A 27,544-nucleotide genomic window follows, 5' to 3' on the forward strand; every position below is an offset into this window, starting at 1 on the left:
AAAAATGAGTGATGTCACTCAGTGGCTAAGTGGCATTATGGGTAATGTTGGCAGACGAACAGAATAAAAAAAGGTATTCTGCTAATGAACTTTCAGTGAGTCCAACGGTGATGGGAATTAATGTGAAGACCAGTGGACTGCTTTTTTAAACAGCGCCTACATTACCCACAATGCAATGGCCACTGAGTGACATCACTGGAGGCAATTAATCAGATTGCATGCAGCTTCCTCTGGAGCTGCAAAAGGTTTTATCCTACTTTTTAACAGATGCAGCAGTGCTCCCCAAGAGCTGTAAACACACTTTAATGAGTAAAATTGGTGGAGTTACCCTTTAATGTTGAACTTAACTCCCCTTATTATCTGATTTCTCTGTGTTTTTTCTCCCAACTCCAGTTTGTTCTCCTTGTTTCCACAGCAGCCAATAACAACAAATAAAACTGTGTATTGGATTGTTATCCAATAATCTCACATGGTGATTTGTAAATTGAGATATTGAGGATTTCACTTAAATTTAAATTCAGTGGGGCGGGTGCCGAGTAAATCCTCTGTTATTGGCCACTCCTCAGAGCGTACATGTGATTAATTACATGATCACAGGGGAGTTGCTCTTATTCAGTATGCTACACTTACACCTTGCTCAAAGTAGGAGGAAGTCTCTTGATAAATGGACCTTATATTCCCCTCAGCTCGCTCTTCATAGTTTGATAATACTGACCCTGTTATTTGCTTTCAGTAGAGGTAAATATTGTGAGTCAATATTAATGAAGTTTGGGGGACACTGACCAAAACATAGTGTCTGACTTGACAGAAGACTGCAAAAGGCTCATTGGCACCTCTAGAATTCATCTGAATAAACTTCTGAATAAAACTTTCTGTTGTGTTTTTTTTTCAGGTGTTCCACAAGGTTCGACCTTTGGCTCTCGATTATTCTCTTAGTTGTGAGACAAAATAAACTCAAGCTATACTTACGAGCTGACTCGTGTGTCATTATCTGACCTTTATTATGTGTGAGGTGATAAAAAAAAAAAGTGGAAGTCAGTTCCAGTCGCTGATAAAGACCAGGAGATGGTACTGAAAGCTCAGAAAAAAGGTCATAATTGGACCTCGAGTTGAGATCCTCGTGTCTGCAGCTGTTCAATTTGGCCTCTTGACTTATCAGCTGAAGCAACTTAATTAGTCACGCTTCATTCAGTTAAATCATTTGCAAGTTATTGTGTCTTTTGACCGTTCTCTGACCACCGAGAGGACTCTAACCCTGCCTTTATGTCATCACAGTTATTTAGAAATTACCCAAATTTCCCAATTTTCGGGGTTAAGTCAGAGTTCATGATCCTGGTTTGTGCTCGGCTCAAAAGGCAGCATTTAACATCGACCGCAGTTTGACAGCGCTGCACTCCCAGCCTTCAGACATTTTATAGTTTTTGAATACCTAATCTCTCACTTTTAAGACAGAACAAGGTGAAGAAAAAAAAAAACATATTCCAAGTACAGAGAGAGTAAGTGTGAGATTGACTTGATGTTTTCCTGTACGTACTAATAAACAAAACAACACGTCGTACGAGGTGATTTTCTTTTTTATTATTCATGTTACATATTAGGTGTCAACGCAGATTATACATGTACAAACGTAATTTCTCCAAAAATACATCGAACTGAACTTGGACTTGACTACTAATCAGAAAAAAAAAGAAGTCTACCTCTCCCCGCCCCCCAAAAAGTAAACGATGTTCCTCAATGGTGATGTCTTTATCTCCTCCTATTTTTGTTTTGAGCTAATCGGTTTGAGTTCCACCTAGAGTACAACCTATGACGAGCACTTGACGGGTATAGACATACCATAGAAAACACACAGATACATTCATCACCATCTCCTAGAAAGGTTTCCGACACACACCACCCCTTCCTAATAAACTACAGTCAAATAGTCACTGAGGAGGATGGAAAATCGCAATGCAACATCATTTCACCGGCCTGAAATGTCTGCACAGGCGCAGGAAGATATACTTCAACAGAGAGGAGAGGTCGGTGTTCAAATAAAATCTGAGAGTTTTGCATTGTTTTGATTATGACGGTATAAATGCTGTATTTGTCCTCTGCTTTTTACAAACTAAACCTGCACTACGGTCTTTCTCTAAAGACGAAACTGATAAATGTATACGCTATGTAAGTTTTATCGCAACAGACTGCTGAAATAAACCTCTGTATAAAATATAAACTCTGAAACTTGCACCACAGTATTCTAGATTTGTGTGACCTAAGATAAGATCCAACTTCAGCACCTCGCGTGAGTCTATAAACATATCTGAGAAAGAAGGGACGCCATCAGTCAGGCTTGATCTTCTTAAAAGGAGCAGTTCACCCAAAAAAGAAAATTCCAGTCTGTATATACTCGCCCCTCATCGTCAGGGAACGTCGGGGGAAGTTTCGTATTCCACGAAACATTTCTGGAGCTTCTCAGCAAAAGCACGTTTCAGCGTTCTGCAAAACAACTTAAGTGGGGACTTTGAAACTTAAAAAAATAAAATAAAATAAAGGAAACATAAAATGGTTACGTGCAACTCTTCTGGCTCTGTCTCTGTAAATCCTAAGACCCAAAACTGATTTGAAAAGATGTTATTCACACCCTTTTTCAGCCCGAAGTTTCACTGTAGCTGCTGAGCTAAAAGCGTTAGCATGCTCTCTGACTGAAGTGCGCGCAAAAGCTAGACGACGCGCTTATGCGGCGCTAGACAATGCTAACGGGACCTCGCGATCTAACGTTACATTTCCGGTAATTCAAGTCTGATTTATTATATAACTTTTGTATTTCTACTTTCTACAGACTTCACGACCCAGAGAGACCGTGGCTGTGGCTAATCATTCTTCGTCTGGATCTCGTCTCCTCTGCCGAAATCCACTTCGTCAGAGGATTATTAACATCCAAAATGTATAAAGCTGTCAAGCTTGTGAACCCCCTTTGGATGGGGTGTGTGCAAACACTTTTAGCTTAGCTTAGCTAAGCTAGATTTCGGCAACAAAAATGTTTTATATATTTTTTTTTTTACATTTTGAAACAAGTCCCCAGCTACTTCAGTTGTTTAGGAGAATGTCGTGATGCTGTTTTTCTCCAGAAATGTTTTGTCACGTACAAAATTTCACCCGACTCTCCACCTGCAAGAGAAGGAGAAGATAATGACCGAATTCTCACTTTTTTCGTTGAACCGTTGCTTGAATGCCATGCTGTGCCTTTTTAATTTATAGACTCCAAGACCCTGGAAGATACTACGGGCCTGAGTTAGAAGTTGGGCCTATCAGTGTCTCCTTTACCTGTACTGTAACTTTGAACGCAAGGACCGAACTCCCTAAGACGTTAAAACTGAACGACAGCAGTCGAGCGGCTGGTACCTTCGGCTGGTCGTTGTCACATCTAACACTCGTCAGAACAAAAAAAACAGAAAAACGCCTTTTTCCCAAATAATAATCCAGTCTGTTGACGTCCAACAGACGTTTCAGCGACGTATATATTTCTTTTTTGGAGTTTGTTTGGAATGTACAGTAACATCACAGTCTGTTCTCATTAAAAAAAAGAAAAAGAAAAAGAGAAAAGGCTCTTCTCAACATTATAACTGGTCCTTGTAGTCTGTATCTGTCAACTTGATAAATAAAAATCCTCTTTATGTAGTAGCCTCGCTCGTCTCTCCGTCGTCTGATTGGTCGACTCGGGTCAGCAGACCAATAGGCAGGTACACACCCCATATAGGCACTATGCAAACCACGTCAAAAAAATAAAATCAAGTTATCTGGTCATAGCAATATATTGTGAATATATAATTCTATCTATAAAACAAAAGCCCTCTCGTGGCTCCTATTTCTAATACATACAGTAGGCTAAATGTAAATCATGACAAAATCTAACATAACAAATAAGTAACCCCGTAATAACATGTATACAATCTCTTATTAACATACCGCGACGAGAACAAAAATATGAAAACCTCCGGAGGATTTGTCTGCCGTGCATGTGCCCTTGAGCAAGGCATCAAACTACGATCCGTGCGGTCAGCAGTGCTGTATAAGCCGTCTCTTCCCTCGCCAAGGAAAGGTTACTGCTTTTCCCGCCAGCAGCCAGCAGCCGCCACCCAGCTGTCACCGCGCCTCTCGCTGATGACGGACCATTCATCACCGCTCACTTCTGGGCTAATCTTCCCGCCGAACTCCGCGTGAACATTAACCATCAGTTGATGAATGAGCCGTTATAAAAGCGAAAAAGGCTGATGGGAGTGTGTGGGGTTGGCTTCTCGCTGTTTGGCTGGATCAACCCTTGAAATCTCCGTATCGTGTGCCAGAAGAAGTTCCCTCTCTAAATATTTTGTTTTTCAGACCTTTAAAAGGAACAAATGAGTGAAACTGAAAGATTATCTTTATTTAAATTGAAGGGTCCCACTTAGAACTGAGCACTTGAGTCGGGTCTTTAAGATGTCTGGATGTCTAGACTCTGATTGGGATGAACTGCTACTTTTTTACCAGAGATGAGGTTTTATAGTGAAAATACAGTCATTTGAATATTTTCAACTTTCTTTTTTTTTTAAGAAAATGTAACTCGGTTTTCATCCTGTCCTCTTTAAACATTTGGTCTGCAGATATTTGTCCTACGAGCCACATTGTGTCATAAATAACTTCGTTTTAAAAACAATACGCCAACATAATTCACAACAGGCTGACTTTTATTGTTTTTTTGTTGGTTACGGTCTCACATTTTTGGAAATATGCTTATTCGCTTTCTCACTTTGTTCTCTAAATGTTATCTTAGCTTAGCATAGAGAAGATATGAAGACTATGATTGGGATGAATTTGGTTTGAAAAGTGCCTCAGGCCAAATTTTCAACATCACTGAAGTATTAAAATTCTATGCAAAGTATGATTTTACAATTTAATAATGAAAATACTGGAAAAAGCATCTACAAAACATTCACTCTTTAGAAGGATTTGGCAAGTTTTTAATCTTGACCTCATAAAGTCTTTTGACCTGCAGATCTTTGTGCCACATTGTGTCGTAATTTATTCAACTTAAAAAAGATTTTGTCCTGTTTTTAAAACAGCATATCAACGTAACGCACATCAAGCTGATTGTAAATGGGTCCATATTGTGGGGGGTATGCTTTTGAGATATGAAAGGTATCCATTTTCTAATCTAACTCTCGGCAAGAAAGCAAATAAGAGTGTTTCCAAAATGTTGAACTATTCTTTTAAATTGCGTGTCGTCAAGATCAGTGGCTCTCAAACGTTTTAATGTCACTGATCCCGATTTTATCCCAGAGTCTCACATTTAAAACATAAGACATTTTTGCTTTTACATGCTTTTAGTCTCATTACAAAAAGTGTTTGATCCAATGACCAAAACAGTCGTGGATTACTGTCATCATTGTGTTTTTCTCATGACATCATGACAAGCAGTGGAACGTTTTGTATTATGCATAAATACATAATAACTAAATGTAAAGAATGCAGCAAGTAAAAGATTACATAATAGTTCATTTTCGCTCACTTATTTTTCCCCCTGAGGACACGAGCAGTGAAAAAGCAGTTATCTTTCTTTTCTTAATTTCTTCTATTATACTGTTGCTTTACCCACATTAATATATATCCAGATATGAGCACAAATAAAGACGTGTTTCTCTAAAGATTCACAAATCATCCGGAGGTTTAGATATCTTCCGTCATCACTGTAAAACATGATAAATGCAAAGGCATATTCCAAAGTTAACAGTACAAATATCAGAGAAACACTAGCAAAGAGGGACATTTAGTAACGAGTAGTGAGCTATAATGAAGTAGAGTAGAGGTGATGCTATGAGAGCAACCTGGATTTGCAACGTGTAGGGATTCTTTTTTTCTCTCTTAGTTTCTGTTTGTACTTTAAACACCGCCACATGTTACATACACAGTATTCCTGTGGCAACTGCAGAACAGTCATTGCGTCTCGCGTTCGCTCTCGGTGTGTCAGTACAAACTCACGTTCTCCCACTCCACCAGGTACTGCACCTTCCCGTCCGGCGTGACGCGTCTCGCCAAGATCCTCACTGCCTCCCCTCCCCCCCAGTTCCTGGCAACTGTCCCGTCCCCGCCTCCGACTACCACCCCACCACCTCCACCTCCACCACCGCCACCGCCACCGCCACCACCACTGTCTCCTCCGCTGCCACCTCCTCCCCCTCCGCCGCCGCCTCCGCCTCCGCCTCCTCCACCTGTGCCACCCCCGCCGCCCATGCTGGCCTGGTAAGGGGGAATATCACGTAGGATGAGGGGCTCCAGCTGCTTCTGGCCCGGCTGGTGTTGGTGGTTGTGTTGGTGGTTGTGTTGGTGGCTGTGTTGATGGTTGTGTTGGTGGTTCTGTTGGTGTTGGTGTTGGTGGTTGTGATGGTGCTGGTGGAGGTGGTGGTGGTGATGGCTGCCATTGGAGTTGAGCGGGTATGGAAAGCAAGGTGGTGGTACTCTGCAGGTGTCCTCCGCACTGGGAAAAAAAGAGACAAGGATTATTTTCATCATGCTCATTAATTCAGTCTGAAACATATTTTAGTTCATCTACATATATGTTGGCGTTCACATGAAATCTGTAAATCATGTATATACAGGAAATGTTTAGCTAAAATTGGTTATCTTCAAGACAGAGGTTTGGTTCTTAGTACTTCTAGAGTTGTATATCTTTATTATACAATACAATACATACAATTAAAATGTGTCTCCTTCGTCTGGGCCACTGAAGGGCAAAGGACTGTGCTTAGATCCTGCCTAGTGTGCAGGTTTGGGTCAGATTAGACGGACGCAATATTTTGCATATTCAGCATTCACAGTAAGTCAGATGAAACAAGGATATTTGAATTTGTAAATGCAGCAGTGATACGGTAACAATCAATGTCTTTTAAGTAGCAAATACATCACAAAACTCTGAGCTTTGTCAGAGCAGTCAGTAAAATGTAACATTGGTGACAGGATGTCTGATGGGGCCACCCGTAGTTGGTGCTAACTGAATAATGTGTTTTAGAGAAAGGGTGGTGCTGTTGGTACAATGCTTTAATATGTTGCATACATGCTCATGGAGGATGTGTGTGCCAAGTTTCATTACTTAAAAAGCAACAGATTTGCACAAATATCAAGTTAGTGTGGCACAAAAGACGATGTGTGATCGCTGCAGCAAAGCTTTCTTACAGACTACAGGTGTACTGCGTGTTGTACTCCCCAACATGTCGGCTGCTGTTTCTCTGAGTGTTTCTTCTGATGTCAGGCTGAGGTTTTCATGGACGACAGCAACTTATCAAGGCTCGCGCAAATTGCACTGGACATAGCCGGTTCTTTTGTTGCACCTTTTTTGAAGGCGATGTGAAGGCAGTATTGACAGAAATGGAAGGACTTCAGCTGCTTGAGGCTTCCAATCTCGATACAATATCATTCTTTTTTTTTTCTCTGCAAGGTCCATCAGACAGTGGAGCGCTTGTCTAAGAAACCCTGTAAGTCACATGAACTTTAGTGTTATCGGTTATCAAAAAACTTTCTTAGAATCGTCACATTCTGAAGATATGTTGTGTAATCAAGAATTACTTGACAATATAACTATAATTACATGCAATGAAATGCACTATGGGCTGATTATAGTTACCTGGTTCTTAGTAGTCAGATTTTGTAATTCAGATTACATGTGGTCTGTTACTACCCTACCCGGTAGTCAGGTGCAGGGTTGGAGTTGAAAAATCACCTCAACTCCAGCCTACAGCGCATTGTAGTGTCTTCTGAGTTATTGTTTTAGTACTACAGCAGGAACTGACTGTTTTGGTTCACGCTCGCCGCTATCACCAATCTTGTTTCCAGCAGTTATCTTTGCAACGCTATAAAAAAAACACCTCTCTTCGGTACCTGCTCAGCACCACACAGCAGACGGACAAAATTAGCGCTAGCTGGTGAACGTAGTGGAGCATTTGGCAGCTAAAGAGCCAGAATATTTCCCCAAAGTGTTCGAGTAAGACAGAGCTAAAAGGAGGAGTGGATATTGGACTTGCATTTGTCAGGTGGCCAGAAATGTGACTCGAATTGAATGCTAATTTTCCTCCATGCCTGCTGGACGTGTAAAAGACCAAATGTTTGCTAAAAGTTGCCTCATATCAGCTTTATAAGGAGACAATATGCTGTGGTCACGCTGCCCCGCAAGTGGCCAAAAAAAATCAATTAATGCAGCTTTAAATTGATGTAATCAATCCTTATTACATGAACTACTTCAAAGGTGAGTTATACTCCTGATTACCAATTAGCAGCTTTTTAAACTTGATGTATGACTTCTGAAGGACATAATGAGACAACTCAAAAAGGTCGTAAGAGGCTGAAATCCTCTCAAAACATATTTTGATTACATGCAGCGACAAAATTCTGTTTATAGCAGCGTAACACGGGCTAAAATGTAGCACTGGCTGTAACGATGCAAAGTGATTTAGTTCTCTTTATGCTTTGTACTCAAATGTGTTTAACATTTCTTTCAAACAGACCATTTTTTAAATGCGGAGGAAAGCATAACATCTGAAGTAAATGAGCTGTTTGACTGCTGAAATGTCTTGGAAAGAATGGTAAGTTGGTGCCACGACTGTTGGTATCCTGTTAACTTGTTGCTGTTATGGTACGATTGTGAACTACCAGGAGGAGCTCAGCAGTGAAATTTCCTGGTTGGACAGAGCAGCTTCAACATGTGACTATATATACACGGCGCTGCAGGAGCGACCAGAGATGAGGATGACGATAGATGATTAAAACCTGTTGTAGTGATGGAGACTCCTGGAGAGCCCATTGTTTCCGTTGTAGGTGGTGTGGTACAGGGCGTACATCCGCTTTGGAGGAGAGCTGTGGACGAGATGCACAGAGGATGAACACAACTGTACAGGCAGTTTAAGAGGCTTTACAACTGTAAAGGTGCATTCTGTAAGAAATCTTTGTTTACTTCATTCAAAATTAAATTAAATGATCAACAATATGTGAAGAAATAATAGTTTTGACGGTAAGCCTTTCTTTTACAGTCCCCTAATTACCAGGTATTTACCTGGTAAATTCATGGTAACACAAAAGTGTTACTAGGTAATTACCAATGGTAATAAGAAAGTAAATACAATGAAACTATGGCCAAAATACTGGGCACTTACCTGGTAACTATATGATAAACGATAGTGTTATTGGGTAATTACTAAGAGGGTAAGTGCAATGAAACTCTGGCCAAAATGCTGGGTATTTACCTGGTAAATTATAGTGTGTTATTCGGTACTTACTGCTGGTAATAAGCAGGTAGTTACAGTCCCCTAATTACTAGCTATTTACCCAGTAAATATATGGTAACAGAAATGTGTTACTAGGTATTGTATTTACTTTCTTTTTACAATTGGTAATTACCTACTAACACTTTTGTGCTACCATAAATTTACCAGGTAAATACCAGGTAATTAGGGGGCTGTAAAAGAAAGGCTTACCGTTTTGACTTCTTTGTAATATGTTAAAGATCTATGGTAGTTAGAATGCTAACCAGCTAGCCTTATAGCCGGGGTAATAGTCCCATAGTAAGCAACAATAACAACAACAACAACATCATCAATAACAACAACAACAACAACAACACTCCCTTGGAGCGTCAGAGTCAGCTAATACGACTGCTAGCTGCACAGTTAACTGAACTTACTAGATCCCTAATAGCAGCTATAGTTAGCAGCAGTTAGCCGTTACTCTGTTGATATGCTGCCCCCTGTTTGTTTGGAGTATGAATTCAACAGGTGGCCAATCTTACATATTGCACCTTTAAAGCTGGTGGTGAGGCATTCTCCTACAATATTTCATACGTAGTCACATGGTGAATTTTGTCTGCGCTGATCTGTTGTAGCTGGAAGGTCACATTTGGGGACAAAACACTAAAGCTCATGGGCAGTTTTTAACCATCAGTTGGTCTTTGGTCACAAGCGCAGTGCCGCCGTATCGTCACATGTTCCTGAGCCCTTCACTGTCTATCCATAATGTAACAGTACAGAGACCAGAGCGGTTCAACAGCCCTTACCTCAAACTAAGCTCCTCCTCTGACTTCCTGGAGTTGTAAAGGCTGGCCCCTCCCATGTATCCATGGCAACATGGCAGTAGCTCAATGGGGTTGGCAGCAACTGGGGGTGGACACGCCTGGGCACAGGAGACACACACAGATCAGCTTGTCTGGGTGCCAACATGATCACAGGAGTCAATCAGGCTCTGAAGCCTCTCCGTGCTACAAAAGCAGGAAATGAAATTCATACGTCTCGATGAAGGTTTGTTTACTGAAAAGCCAAGTTGAAGTACATTTTGTGAAGCTTTTGCATCCTTAGAAAAAGACATAAGGGCTCGAATTCCACGTCCCAGCCCTTCCTGAGGGCAGACATGTCTGTAAATCCACACTACAAGCATTAATGAATGTGAGTCTCATCATCAAGGCTCATCAGACACAGCCGTAGGAAGTCCCGCTTAAATATATCACCTCCATCACATATCTCAGGGAGCCGGCTGGTTAGTGAGGCAGCTTTCCTGACACACCGAGTCAGGACCCATGAAAAGTAAAAACATCAGAGCATCGCCGGGGCGATCAATCACTGGAAACATCATCTGGGGGGGACGCCACATACGGGCTTTTGCATTTCTCACCGCTGGACTGTGACATATGGCACCGCACTTGGCCCATTATCATTCCCTTCTCTAGCATTACTATCAGGATGGGAGATTATTATTCAGTGGCCCTACTCGACGTCTGTGCCTTTAAATGGATGTGCTCTGTCAATGCTGCACTGTCAAGGTGCCAGCGCCACCTGGCCAAACTGTAATCGACTGCAAAGTGCACTTGGAAGTGATCCCAGGCTATGCATATCAGCATTCCTTCCCATCTCACTCTCCCCGCGACAACGAACCTGCTCCTCCAAGACGGACGGAGATTAGCATCAATCAGAGGGGCACAATGGGGGCCTGGATGTGCCAGAGTGAAGACGAGTGCTCTGCGGAGCGTATTGTTCCAGGATTACTGTATGCGCACATACACAGATCTGAGTATTGTGTAGGAGGACACAGTACAATGAGCATTCTCCGTTAAGATTGCAGTGTAAAAATAGTAACTGCCACATGTGATGTTTCCACGTTTCAGCGCGTGATCCCGCTGGGAATTGGGTTTGATGATCATGATAAATGCGGTGCAGATCTGCAGATGTTGATGAAATACATGAGCGGGTTTTTTTTTTTTTTTCTTTTTCGCGCAGCCAAGTTTTTGCATTTGAATTATACATTTTAACCGAGCCAAACACACTTCATCTCTCACACGCTTACCTTTGCTCTAACCACAGACTCTAAAGCAGCGGCGGGCATTAAACATACAAGCGAAGAAGGAGAAGGGAAAAAAATACTGAGCCGCTGAGCTGCACTGGCTGCTGAAAGACACGAAGACTGAGCTAGACTGCGAAATGAACCTTCATCACAGCGCCTGACTGACAGGTTATTTGGATCGCACAGAGCTGTTTACCTGGGCTGCGTAAAAAAAAAAAAGAGAGAGAGAAAAGGGGAGAAAATAATCAGAGAGGTTCTGTGGCCCGGGCCTCCCTCCTCGCCCTGAGGTGGAGACAGAGGCACTGACCTGTGTCTCCATGATGCGACGCTTTGATTTACGCGACTCTGCACCCCCCACTCTCCTCTGGCAGGGAAGTGACAACGGGCTGAAGTGAACAAAAAAAAAAAACACACATAAATTAATATACAAGCATTTTTTATTTATCTTTTTGCTACGTCTACTTTATTAGTGCGTCTCCGTAAACGCCTACAGAGAGGTGTAAAGTACAAGAATAAGGGAGAAGAGGGATGATAAAGTGAACGGTTTTGATGTATTATGTAAGCAACATATTTTACATATATATGAGCACAAACATCACCGGCAGAGAGGTTGAAAAATATGAGAAGAATGATATAAAACCCCTCCTCCTCCTCCTCCTCCTCCTCCTCCTCCGAGCCTTATTCTACACAAATTTCCCTCATTGACTTTCTTCAGCTTGAAGCCGAAACTCGTCTCCTGTAGCGTCTGACTCCTGACTTGTTTATACAAACAGACCTGGAGCTCTTAAAAAAACCTGCCGAAATGTCCATTAAAACCCCCAAAAATTCGATAATGCAGAGTGTGATAAACAACGTGCTTCTCGTTCTGCTATAATTAGAGCCGTACAGGTGGAAGGAATCTTAAATGTATATTTTGTCCTGGCCTGGGGGGGCGAGGCTAACGAGTCGTAAGGATCAAAAAGGGATTTGTCCTCGGAGCAACGCGGGACGCATTCAGCAAATAGCTTTGCAATCTGTCCACTTAATTATAAGACATCCTGTGTGCAGTCTTGACGTTTTGGCCTGAGGGTGACTCAAAAGATAAGGCGCCATGTGGCCAATGGTTGCAGCAAAACACTACGTTTTTTTATACGCTTTTGAATGAAAACTGAGGGTTATCATGCCACATTTACTTAGCTGCGGTATTTCATTCTACTGTATCAGTGTTGTTGAAAAAACAGTTTTTTATTTCTGTCAGGGCATGCAGGCATGATATTTATGTTGTGTAGCGTTATTTCCGGTTTTCATAACCTGCAAATCTCATATTGTTGCAACCTCAGTCTGCCACATGTGAAGGGTTTAGCTTTTGGAGAGCATGAATCTTCCTCTGCACACAGAGATGATCATCTGATCTCGGGCGGTGCAAGCGGAGATCTCACAGAGAGTCCGAAATAGAACAAGTTCAGCCTCCATAGGCCAAAAATATCTGCAGCTAATTTAAAGAAAATCCTTAATTGCAGAACTGAGTTTAGTCTGCGTCATAGATGACAGAGTTGATCCTTGACTGAAATGATTTGAATCATCAGAAATGATACTGTGAGGACTGTCGGCACAAGAAATGCTAGGTGGTTAAACTTGTTATTTAATCAATGTACACTCTGAAAGCACATGTTTGCACGTCACATGTTATTTTGCACAGAAACAAGTGAATAATGTTAACAACCCGTGACATTCTGATGACTAATCCGGCACTTTTCTCTTTTTTTTTATGTATATTAACACTTTTTCATGAAATGTTGATTCCTAACTCTGTCGTCATTTCTGTAGGATGATGCACATTATGTTCATAGTGAACGGTGCACAGTTCCAAACATTTCATCGGCATTTAAGATACAATTTAATTACTGAATAACGTGATCAATGCTTTCAAATTGTTCTGTGAAATATACACAATGCTTTTTCCTAAGTTTAAGTTTACATTTAAACTTATCTAACCAAGAAATGAGTCATTACGAGCATCCTTAACTCTAACATCTGGAATAAACGTATCTATACTGTCTTCATGTTACTTCCCGCTGAGCTCTGAGGATTTAGACATCACATTTCATGTCAGTCTGTCCTTGAGTTGCGGAGTTATATCTTTTCCGTGTCGAATTAAAGTTGCAAGCAAACTCCCACGCACCGTCTACCTCGCAAAATTACATTTATCATCAATGTTTCGGCTCTAGACCTTCATCAGGCTTCCTGAACTTTTGGTCTACTCATCCCTCTCCTACACACTTGGCTCATGAAATAGACGAGCCGGGTTTCTGTTTTGAATCCGAGCACGATCGACAAAACTGACCAACGTCCAGCGTCACCGTCGACAGCATCAGCTAGTAAAGGGAGCTAAAACCTTTTCTCCCTTAAAAACTGAACGATTTACAGAGTAGGATTCAAATGTTTTGAGTCTCTGATTGTTGGTGAAGTTGGTGAAAACATTAGAAATCGAAGGATAAATTACTGAACATATGTATGTGGTTTCCATAGCAAACTTTATACTCGACACTCAAATAACACGAGTTTTTGGTCAAATAAAAAGAAGTACCTGCTGACGGCTGCTCCACTGCTAATTATTTCATTGCAGTTCAGTCTGAATAAGCTGCAGCTAAACGGTAAAAATTATTTAAAACGGAATGCGTGTCTGTGAAATCTGCCGACGACAGGACACGAGCACACACACACACAGTAGCGGGTGTGAAAGTGTGAGCACACAGGGGGGGTTTTACACTCTTTTAGGAGATTATTAAGACACTGATACTTTTGCTGGCATATGAAAATTGCAGCCCTTTGATTCCTAAAGTTAATTGTTCATGCGTAATGACTATACGCCCGGCGGGAGTCCCGGCGCTCTTATTGAGATAAGAGCCGAAAAAAAAAGAGAGAGAGAGGCGCTGTCCTTACTCTGACCTTCTCCGGTGCGTGATGTTGGTCGGTGGGTCGGTGATGAGGGGCGACGAATCGGTTGTCAGAGGAGGTGGGGCTCGGACCTGAAGCCCGAAAAGACACTTCTTCTTCTTGATCTCCTTCCCGGAGACGAACCTGGTGGGGGCGACATCAGAGACACAGCTTGTACAAGTCTGGTGTCGATTCTTAAAACGTAGCGTCACGTTACGTTTGTTCTATTTTCCGTTACTCCTCTTCGATGCTAATAATGAATTTAACATTGTGTTGCAAAACGTACTTGTAAAAAGTCGACTCAGGAACATTTCAAAGGTTGTGATTGTAATTAAGGAGAAATGAGCAGTTTTGTCGCTGCAAGATTTTTGTTTTTTGCAGAAAATTTCAACCCAAATAAAAAAAACACAATCACACCTTCAGACTTGTTATTGTGATTTAAAAACAACGACGACGTCTGTCCTTCTTTGACGAGACAAAATAGGCAAATTTCCTCTCGCCCCATTTTCCATGTTCCATTTTGCTCCCTCTTTATTCAGAGTCACATTTCACCTCGCTCATTTCAACCAGCGTGTCCGACATTACAAACCGTGGCGCACTAAGAAGACCCCTCTATTCATGGAGTGCTGCTCATCAATCCAGTCATGTGCGGCCGCTGTTTATTCTGCTCATCATATGTGATGACTTACCTGTCCTTGTGGGAGTTCAGAGCGTTGAGGAGATTGTGACAGCGGTCTTGCCTTGGCGTGTCAGAGAGCTGGAGGACAGACAGGAATGAAAAATCAAAGCCGTGTTTACACAGCGGACAGCCATCAGACAGAGAGCCTTTAATGCATACAATCATTTTCTTTTTACAGTCGCTGACAGCGATAGTGTTAATATGGAAAACCGCTCGTTGCAGCTACATGGCTGAAAACCCCTGCTGTCATGTGATGACAGGACAAACAATGCATTTCAAAATGTCTTTAGGCTGAGAAACTGCTTAAAGGAAAAGCAAAGAACTCAGCTAGATGTTCAGGAAACGCCTTTAAAAAAATCCCCCCTCTCAGTCATCTCTACTTTTATCTTCTCTTTATTATCTGTGGAGAAACTTCAGTTTTAAAAGGGGGCGCTATCACAAGTTTGGGCCTAAGCACTACTTTGTGGATCACTAAAAGTCCATGAGAAGTCTTTCACTTAACATATTGGATAAACAGTTTAAATAGATGGCTAAAAGTAATGGATAAAACCAGTTTAAATAGTTTGCCAAAAGTAAACTACTGGACAAACGCTACAACCTAAAAATAGTGAGGTAAAAGCAGTGGCTTGATGGCTAAAATGAGCTTAAAGTAAGAGATAAACAACTGAATTGTTAGCTAAATGTAGCCCAATTGGATAAACAGCAGAACAAGTTAGCTAAAAGTAGGCTAACGGATACATAGTTGAATTGTTAGTTAACGTATTTTGATTAACAGTTAGCTACGGTAGCTACGGTCACAGTGGCTATTCTTTGCTTCAACTAATGAAACAATAGTTTGCTAAACATACATTTTTACAAATTGTTGACTTGTTAGCTCAGAGTATTTGACAGACAGTTGAAACAAAGCTTAGCTCAAATGGTTAGCTAACAGATTCATTTTTAGCTAATTGTATTCTGTGAGTTTGCTAAAAGTAATAAATAGGCATAAATAGTTGAAGTGTTAGCTAGTCATATAGTCAGCTTAAAGTAATGGATAGGCCCAATCGATCGACTTGTTAGCTTATCAAAGCTAGTTAGCTAAAAGCAAAAGACGAACAGTTGAACTGTTAGCTAATCATATTCAGTTATTTAGCTAAAAGTAATGTTTAATCAGTTGAATTGTTAGCTAATCAAAGCTAGTTCAACAGCTAAAATATATAGCTAAAAGCTGGATATCTGATGAAGAATAGTTAGCTAGCTAAAAGTAATGGATACATGGAATTGTTCAGCTAAAAGACAAAGTAATAGTAGCCTAGCACAAATGCAAACCAAATCAACTTAAAAAAATGTATGAAGAAATATTCTAGCAACTTATAATACCCTAAGTAGGCTAACAGTGCTAAATAACATCCTCAGCTGGCGAGGGTTCCTTGATTAGCTCAGGGGGGAACGTCAGTCAGTAAAGGTTAAGAACAACTGTATCTTAGATCATAACAACATGCAATGTCATATTCAGTTCTTTAACTTAGCAGATTCCCTTTAAACTCACGCAGAGGTCATTCTTTTTTAAACATTAAATTTTACTTTAATGGTGGTTAATAGGCTTTAAGTCTCAAATGCAAAAAAAAAAAAAAAAGAGGGGGGGCTAGCAGCATTTCACATCATTTCATCATGGTGCTTAAACGAGGAAATATCAATACCGCGCCGAGGAGCAGCGACTCCCAATTCTCATTGGTGAAGGACAGGATTTCATGGTCAAAATCAAAGTATTTCCTCTTGCAGCACAGCGAGAGATGGTAGAGCACTAAATGAGCCAAATCCACCCTGCATTTTTAAAATACAAAAAGAAAAGTTGGAAGAATTAAACCACATGTTTAATACATATAACTACATCACCATGTTGTGTGTGTGTGTGAACCAGCAATGTTTACTCTCAAACCTGAAATACTTATTTTTGACTTCTGATGTTTGTTTTTTTTCTACTACTGTAAAAATAACTGCTGTGATTGTTCCGCTGCGAACGTGTCAGTACATCACCAGGTCATGGGTAGTCTTTGGATGGTCTCTGGTCCCTTCGTACACACCGAGCACTGGAACTGATAAAACCTGAAAAAAAATTAAAAAAAAGACATTCATGCAAAATATAATTAGAATTCTTAAAAAAAAAAGTCTGTCATCTTGAATTTTGTCTTTCCTTCGCGGAGTATATTTCCTTTCATCCTCACAATCCTCACATTACCGTCTTCTTTATTGACTATTGTGGCCCAAAATATGTATTTCCACCTTGCAGATTCTTATCATTTAGTCCAAGTTAATCACATACAATGTCATTTTTTCGCCCGTTTTCCTCACATCCTCATTTCTCAGGACGTCTTAATCATGTATATCAATCTGAAGTGAAGATAAGCCGACACGTGTTGTCTCTTTCACTGTATATTCTGGTCCTGGGTGACCCTGAAACTCAGCTCACTCGCCACAACAACATTATGTGCATTCGTCCTTCTATATTCATGCGTTTCGCTGAAGGTCACCCGGAAAGATGAAGAGCAGACGCGGTATGACGGCAGCGCGCGTTTACTATTCCAACTGTGAACTCAGTCTTCACTCTTCCTCCATCACCTGCTCAGCAGATGTTGTACCAATCCGGCCTCACTCTCCCCGACTGTCAATCTAAATCTAATCCCTCCTTTTTTTTTTCCCCCTCCACCCTCAAGACAGGTTCGGCAATAACACGGTGTCGGGGCGGGTGTAGAACTCAAGACGGCTAACACACAGATGGTTAATGACAATAATAACTTAATGGATGGATACGTTTTATTACAGGCATGGGACGCAGCCAATCAAACCGCGCCCCGATCAGCAGTTTTGCGTATCCTCCCAACATCATATCCGAACTACCACCAGAGAGCCGGTGATGTGTCTGCTCGGCTGTCTGTCGCCGTCCCTTTTGCTCCCAAGTGTGTGAGGGAGCTCTTGTCCTTGTATCGCAAGTCAGTGAGTACATTAACACGCGCACTAATGATTTAGTCTTAAGCTAATTAAGGTAATTCTCTGACAAGTGAAGCTGTCATGTCGACGTCTTCATTTGATTATCTCGATCAGACGGAAATCTACAGCTGACTCGATGAATCTAACAAAAATGTGTCAGAAACAAATGTCATTATTAATCATTAGTTTGTTATTCATCGAGTAAAAAGGCAAAATATTCCCTGGTTGCAGCTTCTGACTGTAATTATAGTGGTTTTCTTTGTTTTATTTTTGGATTTTTAAATTGTTGTTCATATTTGTGGGTTTTTTCTAATGTTGTTTGGACAAAACCAGCAACCTGACGACGTTATCGCTGTCAGAAAGACTCTCATTTCTGAATAATTTAATCACTTGATCAAATAAATTGTCAAACCACTGTTAGCAACAGCACAGGTAGGTTTCTGCCAAATCTAACCTGAATACTGAGCTAACACGGTAAACAACATATGGTGAACGGGGAACCAATAAAAAGCAGCAGTTTGTATTCATTTTTACTCTCAAATATCAACCTGGTATCAGGACAAAACGCGTAAAAGGCCCGTCGGCCGGCTGTGTCAGCGTCGTGCTTACATTTGCGAATGAAAGGCACCAAAATAACTTGGTTAGGTTTTACAAAAAGATCACCAACACCCTCCGAGAAAGACTTTTCAGGCTCTTTATGCAATGTTCATCCTCTACTTCTGTCATTACTGCCCCCTGCTGGTGGCTGCACCAAGTCAGTCAACTGGCTGTTTTGCCGCTAACGTTAGCAGGTGCTACGGGCGTTTCAGCGAAGTAGCGTCTATCAATCGTCGACCTCAGTTTCAACAGGAGCTGCTTGAAATATTCTCCTCCTGCTCCACACTTCTCTTCTCGATAGTTCCTGTTCGGAGCCGCGATTGTTGCGCTTGTTGTCAATCACAATTAGATTTTATCTCATGACTAATCGTGGATGATGTATGTGCATGTGATGTGCATGAACATGTGCTCTGCAGCATGCTGAAACAAAAATATTCTAAGAAAGAGAAAACTTATTTTAAGTTACATTTCACTTTAAGGTTCCTGTTGGTGAGGGGATGATGTTGAAAGATTCCCAACTCGTCAAGTTTGGAAGCACCAAAGCGTCAATATTACTATCCTACTAACAGGAGCTTGAAGTATCTTATTTTGAAATTCTGCAGTCCTAGTGGCTCTACACAAATGTTGATACCTGCTTCGAAAAATCCTGTTTGCGCGTGTCAGCCGCGCCAAACTCCAGCCAGAAAACTTTTCTCATTTCTTGTCAGGACATTCTGAATATGAAATATCCAGAGTTTCTTTCTTTTTGCGGTAACACACACCTGTCTCCATACAGTAATGGCTTGGTTAGACACTGTGTGCAGGCCTCGTGGAACCACTGACCACAGCCTCCACACTGCAGCATCTTCAGGTTCCACCTGCGGGACGACACGTAAAAAAACATGGAGATACTTAAAACACACGAATGAACGAATGAATGTGCACAACATCTGTCACCACACAAGTTTGTGTTTGTAATTGAGAGAAGACTGAAGGATGATGTCTGCAGCTGCCAGTTCACATTTTGCCTGAGATGAAATGCGTCTTCAGGTGTGAACTCCCACCGGGTCCGCCTGCTCATAAAGACGCGGCAGTTTTGGGAGTTTGGGTGTTTGTTTTTTTTTAAATCTTTACGAGCCGGGTGGGCGGAGAGGTTTCCACATGAGCGAAGGAGTGCAACACAAACCAAAGCAGTGAAATATGAAACGCACAGTAAATGCATTCAAACGACTGGTTTGGTGTATATTTGTGTCTTTGATTGACAACTCACCTGACAGTATCTGAATTGGTGCAGTAAACCTCACTCATACATCACAGACAGACAGAAACAAACTCAAACTGCTAATACTGTTTGACACATGTCTGATATGCTGCACGCAATCTGCAAAAAGAAAAAAAAAGCCACAAATTGACTTCGACTTAGACGAGATTGAGCTTTTTAGAGAAACTGTCTCATGTTTAGCGACGGGCAATGTATCCATATCTTGACTTGAGACTATATACTTGAAATATCGTTCATTTATGCCATTAACGGTTGTCTTTTCTTGTTTTTGACAGCTGCCTTACAGCAAAGTCATGACATTTTCTGTACTTACCAAATTGTTCTACTTGTTCTTTACCCTTGTTAGTCTTTATATCCACAAAAATCTCACTGTGTTAATATAAGAGCGCGACCGATATGGACTTTTTGGGGCCGATGGCTGTAACAATATTAGGAAGTAAAAAAGTTCTGCTATCGGTTTATCGGCCGGTGTACACACATTTTTTGCGTAATGAAGGCAGGTATTTTACAGATGTATAAAAGCTTCTAATTGTCTAAAATGACAGCAGCGTACTGGAACAATAAACGTCACTGTAATTATAAATTACCAAAAACATGTGATATGTTTTAAAACTATAATGTTTATTCATGAGCCGATATCGATTTCAACATATCTTTTTTCAACAAAACATTTTGTAAACTTGCCAACAGTCTGCAGTACTGTCGCAATTACAACATTGAGGTATTCAGTCAAAAATATTGTGATATTTAAATTCTGTCGCTGAGTCCTAGCGTGCAGGAAGTGCTTTTGAGTGGAATTCAAACCGTTGGGTAGGGATGGGACCATAAAAAATGTAATTGTGGGTCACAGTAAAACAGCACAATCACAATAAATTAATCATTTCATAATCTGAATAATGGTGAATTAAGATAAAAAGCTGTTGAGCTCGCTGACGTACTGTCCTATACTGGTTTCTTGATTTATTTTGAATTACCTGAGCCTGTCAGCGTGGCTGAAGGCATCGCTTGCACATTGTATTCCCCAACAAGCTACAAGTGAAGATAAAGTAAATTCTACCAATTCCAAACTACACCAACGAGGTTACCACCATTCATTTAGCCTTTAGTTGTGCAGGAAGACCTGAAGATTTATGATAAGTTATCTAATATTATTTGATTGTTTGACGCGTGTCATATCTGTGATGGAACAAAAATATTTGTTTCCTCGCTAAACATAAGGTTTAAAGTTATTCTAGTACAAGTTTTAAGCCTACTGAACAAGATAATCATGACATTGCACGCCCAAGGAAGCTAAATGATCGCAACATTATTTGAAGGCCGTAGCCCCACTAACGCTACAGAGCACACATGAACTGTACATTCAAACTCAAACTGGCCTCTGCAGCGTCACTCACTCTCCAGGTCCGGCACAGTAGCAGTAACACTGCTGCTGATTGGTCAGGTGCTGCGGGTCCCAGTCTAAAGACGACAGCTGGTACGGGAGCCGGAGTTTCATGAACTGCATGAGCCGGGCGAAGCGTCCCCGTTTGAGGGCGCCGCCTCTCTGGAAAAAAAAAAAACAAAACACAGTTTTGGGACAGAGCTGATTGGTCGGTGGCCCCTCAAATCACTGTCATGTCAGAACGGCGAGGGGAGACTGATCACATTCGACGGGGAGAGGGCGATACGTCTCGTTTTATTGTAGGTCAGCCGTGAGAGATAGTGTCCGTGAGCAGCGCGTGCCTGGACAATGAGATACGGACATTGACCGAGTGACAATTAACTGGATGCCTTCTCATCTCGCATCCGCAGAACTGGAGCACGTGTGATTGATTGACTTCAGACGTACTTTCTCTCAACTTCAGCGTAATTTTTCAGCTTCATAACTATCGATTCCTCATGATTTCCTCGGACACAATGTAGAACATCTAATACTGAATTCGATACGGGGGGGGGGGGGGGGAGGGGATTTCGCCTCGTATAAACCAATTTTCTGCTGTACACAACAGTATAGTGGCAGCAAAGTCTGATATATTTGACTGGATTCCTCCCATATTACACGCCGAATGTCCCCACCTCCCTCCTCCACCACCACCCCCCACCCGGAGTGTGAGACGGAGAGATTAGCAGCCTGACCTTGGTTGAGACTGCAAAGACACATTGCCGACATATCCACGAATCGCTGTCAGCTTCCGGTTCGATGGCTGGCGTGTGGCACTCTGGATGATAACCTGTAATGGGAGGAGGAGGCAGAGCGTTTAATTTGTGTTTACAAGACAGACAGCCGGAGTGACAATAATGGCAGGGCGGCTCCAGGTTTAGTGCTCTGCTAGTTTGTTCCAGCGGCATGCAAAACATTTTTACTACACAGTTTGCATCCCGGGAGCGGCGAGTATATTTGTGCTTTCTCCTCAGAAAACAAACTGTCAGCAGCCCGCGCTCGTCTGACTGAGCCGCGAAGAAGAAGACGTGGCGGTGAGGATCTGCTTGTGCATCCCTGTAAAACTTCTTCCCGCTTTCAGCTCAGTATACATTATTTCATCATTTAAACTTTAACGATGTGTGTGCAGAGTTCTACAGCAGAAGACTGTTTTCACTCCCGTCCCTGCTCAACACAACGTTAATCTGAGTGCAAATGAGAGCATTATTAACACGGTTTTTTTTTCTAAGCCGGCGCACAAACGCTGAGAGCCGAGCCGCACAATACATCAGTCTTAAGCATTGATATTGCATTAGTCACATCGCAGTGTCAAGGACGGCAAATTAACTCGAACCCGTCATGCTACAACTTGTGTTTGCTGCTCGACACAAAAGCAAAACTCTCAAGGTTCTCATCCTCCGTGATTGCAAGAGACGTCTCTCTAATATAACATCATTTGGTCTGATTTAAAGGTGCTATTTGTAAGAAGACTTTAATTCTTTAAGTCTCATTCCCAACTCGTCAAATACTGACGCATTGGGATTGTAGATGGGGCCAGCTTCCATCCCAGTGCGTCTGTATTTGATGAGTTTGCAATGAGACTCAAAAATCAACTTAAGTCTGTGCACTAGAAAATGTTGACATGCCTTAAAAACTCGCTATCCGACTCATACTGTCCATTCCTGCGGCACCTCTATTCACTCCCTGTCTGAACGTCTGTCTCTTCAAGCCACACCTCTCAGCAAGCCCAGTCTGCTCTGATTGGCCGGCTCTCACAGGCCCGAGCAGGCACCGCCCAACCTGTCACTGGATCAGCTCTGCCAAGTGTTTTGCAGCGGCTGCGGGCGGTGAACGTATAGTTGTGACATCACAGTCTTACAGACGTCCTGCGGGCTCGTTTCAAAGCAGGTCCTTCTTTTGGTTGTTTGATAAAATGCATTCACCTATAAAATCCCTCCCAATCATTCTGGAATTCATCGTTATTTACAATCAGAGCTATTCAACTCATCTGGAAGATATTCTTGGATTTTAAATCAATCCATTCGATATTCACCAGGAGCTACTCGACCATTATTCAAAGATATCACAGATAAAACAAGTGTGAAAACAAGGGGAAATATACTTAAACAATAGATGCATGAACTATTCTAATTTTATAAGTAAAATGACTATTGGAATATTCAAAAATCACGACCCCCATCTCTAAAATATGTATCAGAGAAAGCTGAATCATCACAGTTTTGTCCAGTGCAGCCCGAACTGAGAGCGGACGATGAAACACATGTTGTGTCCAGAAGTTCTGAAACTGATACGAATTTGGATATTCACAGATTCTGGATTTGTCAATGACAGCAACGTTGATTTTAAGATCTTTTTATGACATAATTGATTAATATTTTTGTGGAAAAATCATTTGATTTGAGTATCTTTGCGTCTCAAAATACGTCTGGCTGTGATCTTTGAATTGGCCCAACTAAAGACATCTCGTGGCATTTAGGTCTGTGATGAAAGCGCCCCGTCCATGACCGTCTCATTCTTATTCCGGTCAGGACGCCCGTACAACAACTCGTATCTATCATTTATGATATACGGTTTTTCTCTGTTGTTTTTCCCTCTTAAGAGCAAACACTGTTATTTACCATACTGTGTCAAATCTTCAAGGTCAGCGCGAGGAACTGGCAGAGAAAACCAGCGCGTTGACAGCGTATGATCAGGCGTGCTTCCTTACCGTGGCGACATTTAAGACAATTTATGAGGGGTTCTTTAAGAGGCGGAGCGTCACAAATACAGCAAACTTCTTCCACTCCGGCGGCGACTGAGGCAAACAGAGGAAGACAGAGAGAGGCAGGGGAGGGGAGGAAGTAAATGTGAAAGAGGAAGACAGAGAGGGAGCAGTCAACAGCATTAATTTATGTATATTGATTCACATCCTTGCCACCTCATTGATTTCAGTGTCTCCTGCACCCTTTTAGATTTCACTTCATTTGACGGGAGGATATTCAGGCTGGTCCTAACAAGCGTCCAACTCCCCCCCCCCATCCGCCCGCCCGCCCTAGGTTTGATATTTTGGCGGAGTGGGGGCGACATTTCCCTGAGGAGTCATTAGCCTAATACATTCGTAAATAGACTCTAATATACGTTAACACCTCACAGCACTTAGCGTCATAACCTTGGTAATTTTCGTCTCTGCCTTTTCTCTTGGAAAAAAAAAACTGAGAAAGTTTTGGAGCTCACGAGGGGGGAAGAATCGGGAAAAGTGCTCCTTTAAACTCCTCAGGCAAAGTTTCCGAGTGGAAACAAAACACCTTGTAGTCGGGAGTCGCGCTCAAACAGAAAAGATTTGTATTAAATAAAAAATAAAAAACTCAACCTAGGAGCATTTTTTTTTAAAAAAGCTGCTCCCAACAGGAAGCTATTTACTCTCCTATCTGTGGAATGGGAAAAAGAGTTTTCCTTACACGAGTGGATGTCCTTTCTCAGCACCCAGAACTCGGAGTTGTCCTCGAATCTCACCAGACAACATTGCTTGACTCCATCTACCTGAGAGGGAGATAGCAGGTGAGCGGATGATTGACAAAACTAAATGGAAGTCTTTTCAAAAATCCCAGTGAACACACTCACCGCACACACACACACACACACTCTAAAGTATCTCTCCGTCACACACACACACACACACGCGCTCCCACATTGCACTTACTCTTTTCACATTGCCGAGGTACAGTAGTCCATCACTCCATCGAGCCAACACATCATCTCCTTCACTTACTCCCCCCATCCTGAGGAGAGAGACAGAGAGGAGAGGGAGCCGGGCTCATGTGAAATGGAAATCCGATTTATTCGCTGAATACTTTGCTGCCATTGCTGACGGAGGGGGTTTATGGCCCCGGCGTTTTTTTTTTTTTTTCCCTTCTCCTTCTTTCGGCTGGCTCTCAGACAGGCGGTGCAAAGGGGTTAAAATCCAAACACCCCCCCACCACCACCCCAACATCACCACCACCAACCACCAACACCACCCTCCACCTCCTCCTCCTCTTCCTCCTCCTCCTTTCAGAACCAGAGCATAGCGACAGCCTGTATCCACCACGGTGAAAGATGAGAGTGAGTACACAACCGGAGAGCAAGACAAATGATCACTGCACACATGAAACGCGCACACACACACACACACACACACTCACAGGAAACACTGCATGATGACTGCTGCAATACAGTTTGACTGAATGAGCAAAGATCACTGTGCAGCTACTTGAAGCATCTGCCAGCCACTTTGCTGTTTTGCCCCCCCATCTTCTTCTTCTTCTTCTTCTTCTTCTTCTTCTGTCTTTCTCTCCCCCCCCCCCCCCCCCCCCTCCAACATCTTTTTGAAAAACTTGAATAGACTGCGTGAAGAAAAAAAAATAAATAAATAAATAAAAGAAAGAAAGAAAGAAACGACCGTGCGGGGCTATTATCTCTGCACGCTGAGCATTTGTTCCAGTGCATGCACTCAAGTCAAGGAAGACAGAGAGACGCAGGATGCATAACAGTGTGCGTAGCCTCCTGTTTGTGAATCAGAGGAGAGGAAATCGGGGGCAAATGTGGTACAGTGAGGCTGGCCGGTGAAGGGTACCTGTCAAGTCGAACTCCTATCCGTCGGGGTCACAGTGATTCCTGGGCAGGCTGGACATGAAATGCCCTCATCTGCTGCTGCCGCCGCCGCCGCTGCCGCCGCCGCTGCTGCTGTGGATCTCCGCTGCCCAATTACTGCGCGCTCGGATGCGCAGCCTGCGTGTTCGCAAAAAGTGGATGATGTGCATGTATGTCCCTGTCTGAGCCAAGCGCCTCTGTGTGCGTGCGTGTGCGTGTGTGTGTGTGTGTCAGTCAAGCCGTCAAAGAGGAGGAGGAGGAGGAGGAGGTGGGGGAGGAGGGGTAGGGGGAGGAGGAAGGGGGTGAAGGTGTGTGTGTGGGGGGGGGGGGTCCGTCCGTCTCTCAGCCTAGTTTGTCCGTCCTCCGCTGTGCCGTTCCGTCATGTCCCCCGTCGCTTTTTTTTTTTTTTTTTTGTTGCTCTCCTGTTCCTCCCCCCTCCCTCCCCTCCTCCTCCCCGCCCCTCACCCTCTCCGCCACCACCACCACCACCACCACTACCACCTATTGATGCTATTAAGGCGGGTTTTCTTTTTCTTTTTTTTTCTTTTTTTCCTGTCAGAGCAGCGCCGGAATCAAGCCGCCAGAGACGCCATCATCCTCTGCCTCTCGCTCTCGACCGACTTGTTGTGACGCAGACATAAAACACCGAGATGGAGTGGGAGGGAGATACTGATGGAGGGGGGATCCAGAGGTGGCAGGAGGAGGGGAGGAGGAGGCTGGGGGGGGGGGGAGGCGGGAGTCTACGGCGAGAGCACCTTCCCGTCTGAGGCGCTGACCCTAAATCGTTGTGACAAGGTGGGATTGTGATGTCTGGCGGAGGGAGGGAGCGAGGGAGGGATGGAGGGGAGGGAGAGCTGGCGGCGCGCTAAGAGCCGGCGGAAGCAGCGCGCGCAGCGACAGGGGCCAATTAAGTGCCCAATTAATGAGTTTAGCCGCCTCATTAATTGGTCTCCAACAAGGGGGGCCGGCCAAGTTTAGGGAGCCCGTGGAGGAAAAGTTTTCAAACTGAGCAGGCAGCATGAGCACTGAGCACTCTCTGCTCACACACACACATTATCTGCCTCCTCCGGCCCAATTTTACGCGATTCATCTGCGGTTTTTTTCAGTCTTGATTTAAAGTGCAGTGTCCTGTTGCACACCATGTTGTCTCTTCTTTAAAAAAATGAGTCAACTCAAACGCAACATGTGGCTCTAAAAACCTACAGGTGAGGTCACTCAGGTGCACCACAGAAACATCCAACAAAACAAAAGAAGTCCAGATGTTCTTTGAGCGGTTTATCTGCTAATTGTTCTGTCTTTTAGGTGGAGTTTGCTGTTGCACATCATCTCTTCTGCAAAGTGAGTCAACTTTAACATGACACGCCACTCTAAACCTACAGGCGAGGTCACTACTGTGCACCACGCACACAAAAAAGAAGAACAATCCACCTTTCTTTACGCAGTTCGCACATTTTGCAATCACCCCTCCTCTCAAGCGGCTCTTTCTGCTGAAATAACGACAAGCTTTCACTCCGAGGTGGACAAACTCCACATCTGCAGGACAGATGTGACACCCAGAGGGTCACCTCCCTCTCACGAGACATCCGGGATGTGGCTAATTTCAATGTATGATGGGGGAAACAGTGTTCACGCGACACGAGCCTGGCTCTGATTACAGCAGCGCGAGTCACACGTGACAGATATCACCCACGATCCCCCAAAACTTCACCTCGGTAAATGTGTATTAAATATGAATAATATATATTTGCAGCTTTGAAACAAAAGACAA

The 27,544-nt window shown here is 42.7% G+C and overlaps 1 protein-coding gene across 1 annotated transcript; it reads right to left on the reverse strand.

Annotated features, from left to right (window-relative positions):
- Window positions 1-1,556: 1,556 nt before the first annotated feature.
- phf1 (PHD finger protein 1) lies at window positions 1,557-26,072 on the reverse strand. The gene is made up of 16 exons (XM_030394317.1): window positions 25,760-26,072; window positions 24,848-24,926; window positions 24,606-24,687; window positions 23,876-23,962; window positions 21,864-21,958; window positions 21,143-21,291; window positions 19,249-19,344; window positions 16,940-17,008; window positions 16,603-16,726; window positions 14,934-15,001; window positions 14,257-14,388; window positions 11,636-11,714; window positions 10,052-10,167; window positions 8,773-8,859; window positions 6,183-6,490; window positions 1,557-6,104 (listed from the first exon to the last, which is right to left on the reverse strand). The coding sequence occupies exons 2-16, from the start codon at window positions 24,923-24,925 to the stop codon at window positions 5,980-5,982; spliced, it is 1,695 nt and encodes a 564-aa protein (XP_030250177.1). The 5' UTR covers window position 24,926; window positions 25,760-26,072; the 3' UTR covers window positions 1,557-5,979.
- Between the last annotated feature and the right edge of the window lie 1,472 nt (window positions 26,073-27,544).

The sequence above is a fragment of the Sparus aurata genome, chromosome 17 (genome assembly GCF_900880675.1).
Source record: "Sparus aurata chromosome 17, fSpaAur1.1, whole genome shotgun sequence".
Classification (NCBI taxonomy): Eukaryota; Metazoa; Chordata; class Actinopteri; order Spariformes; family Sparidae; genus Sparus; species Sparus aurata.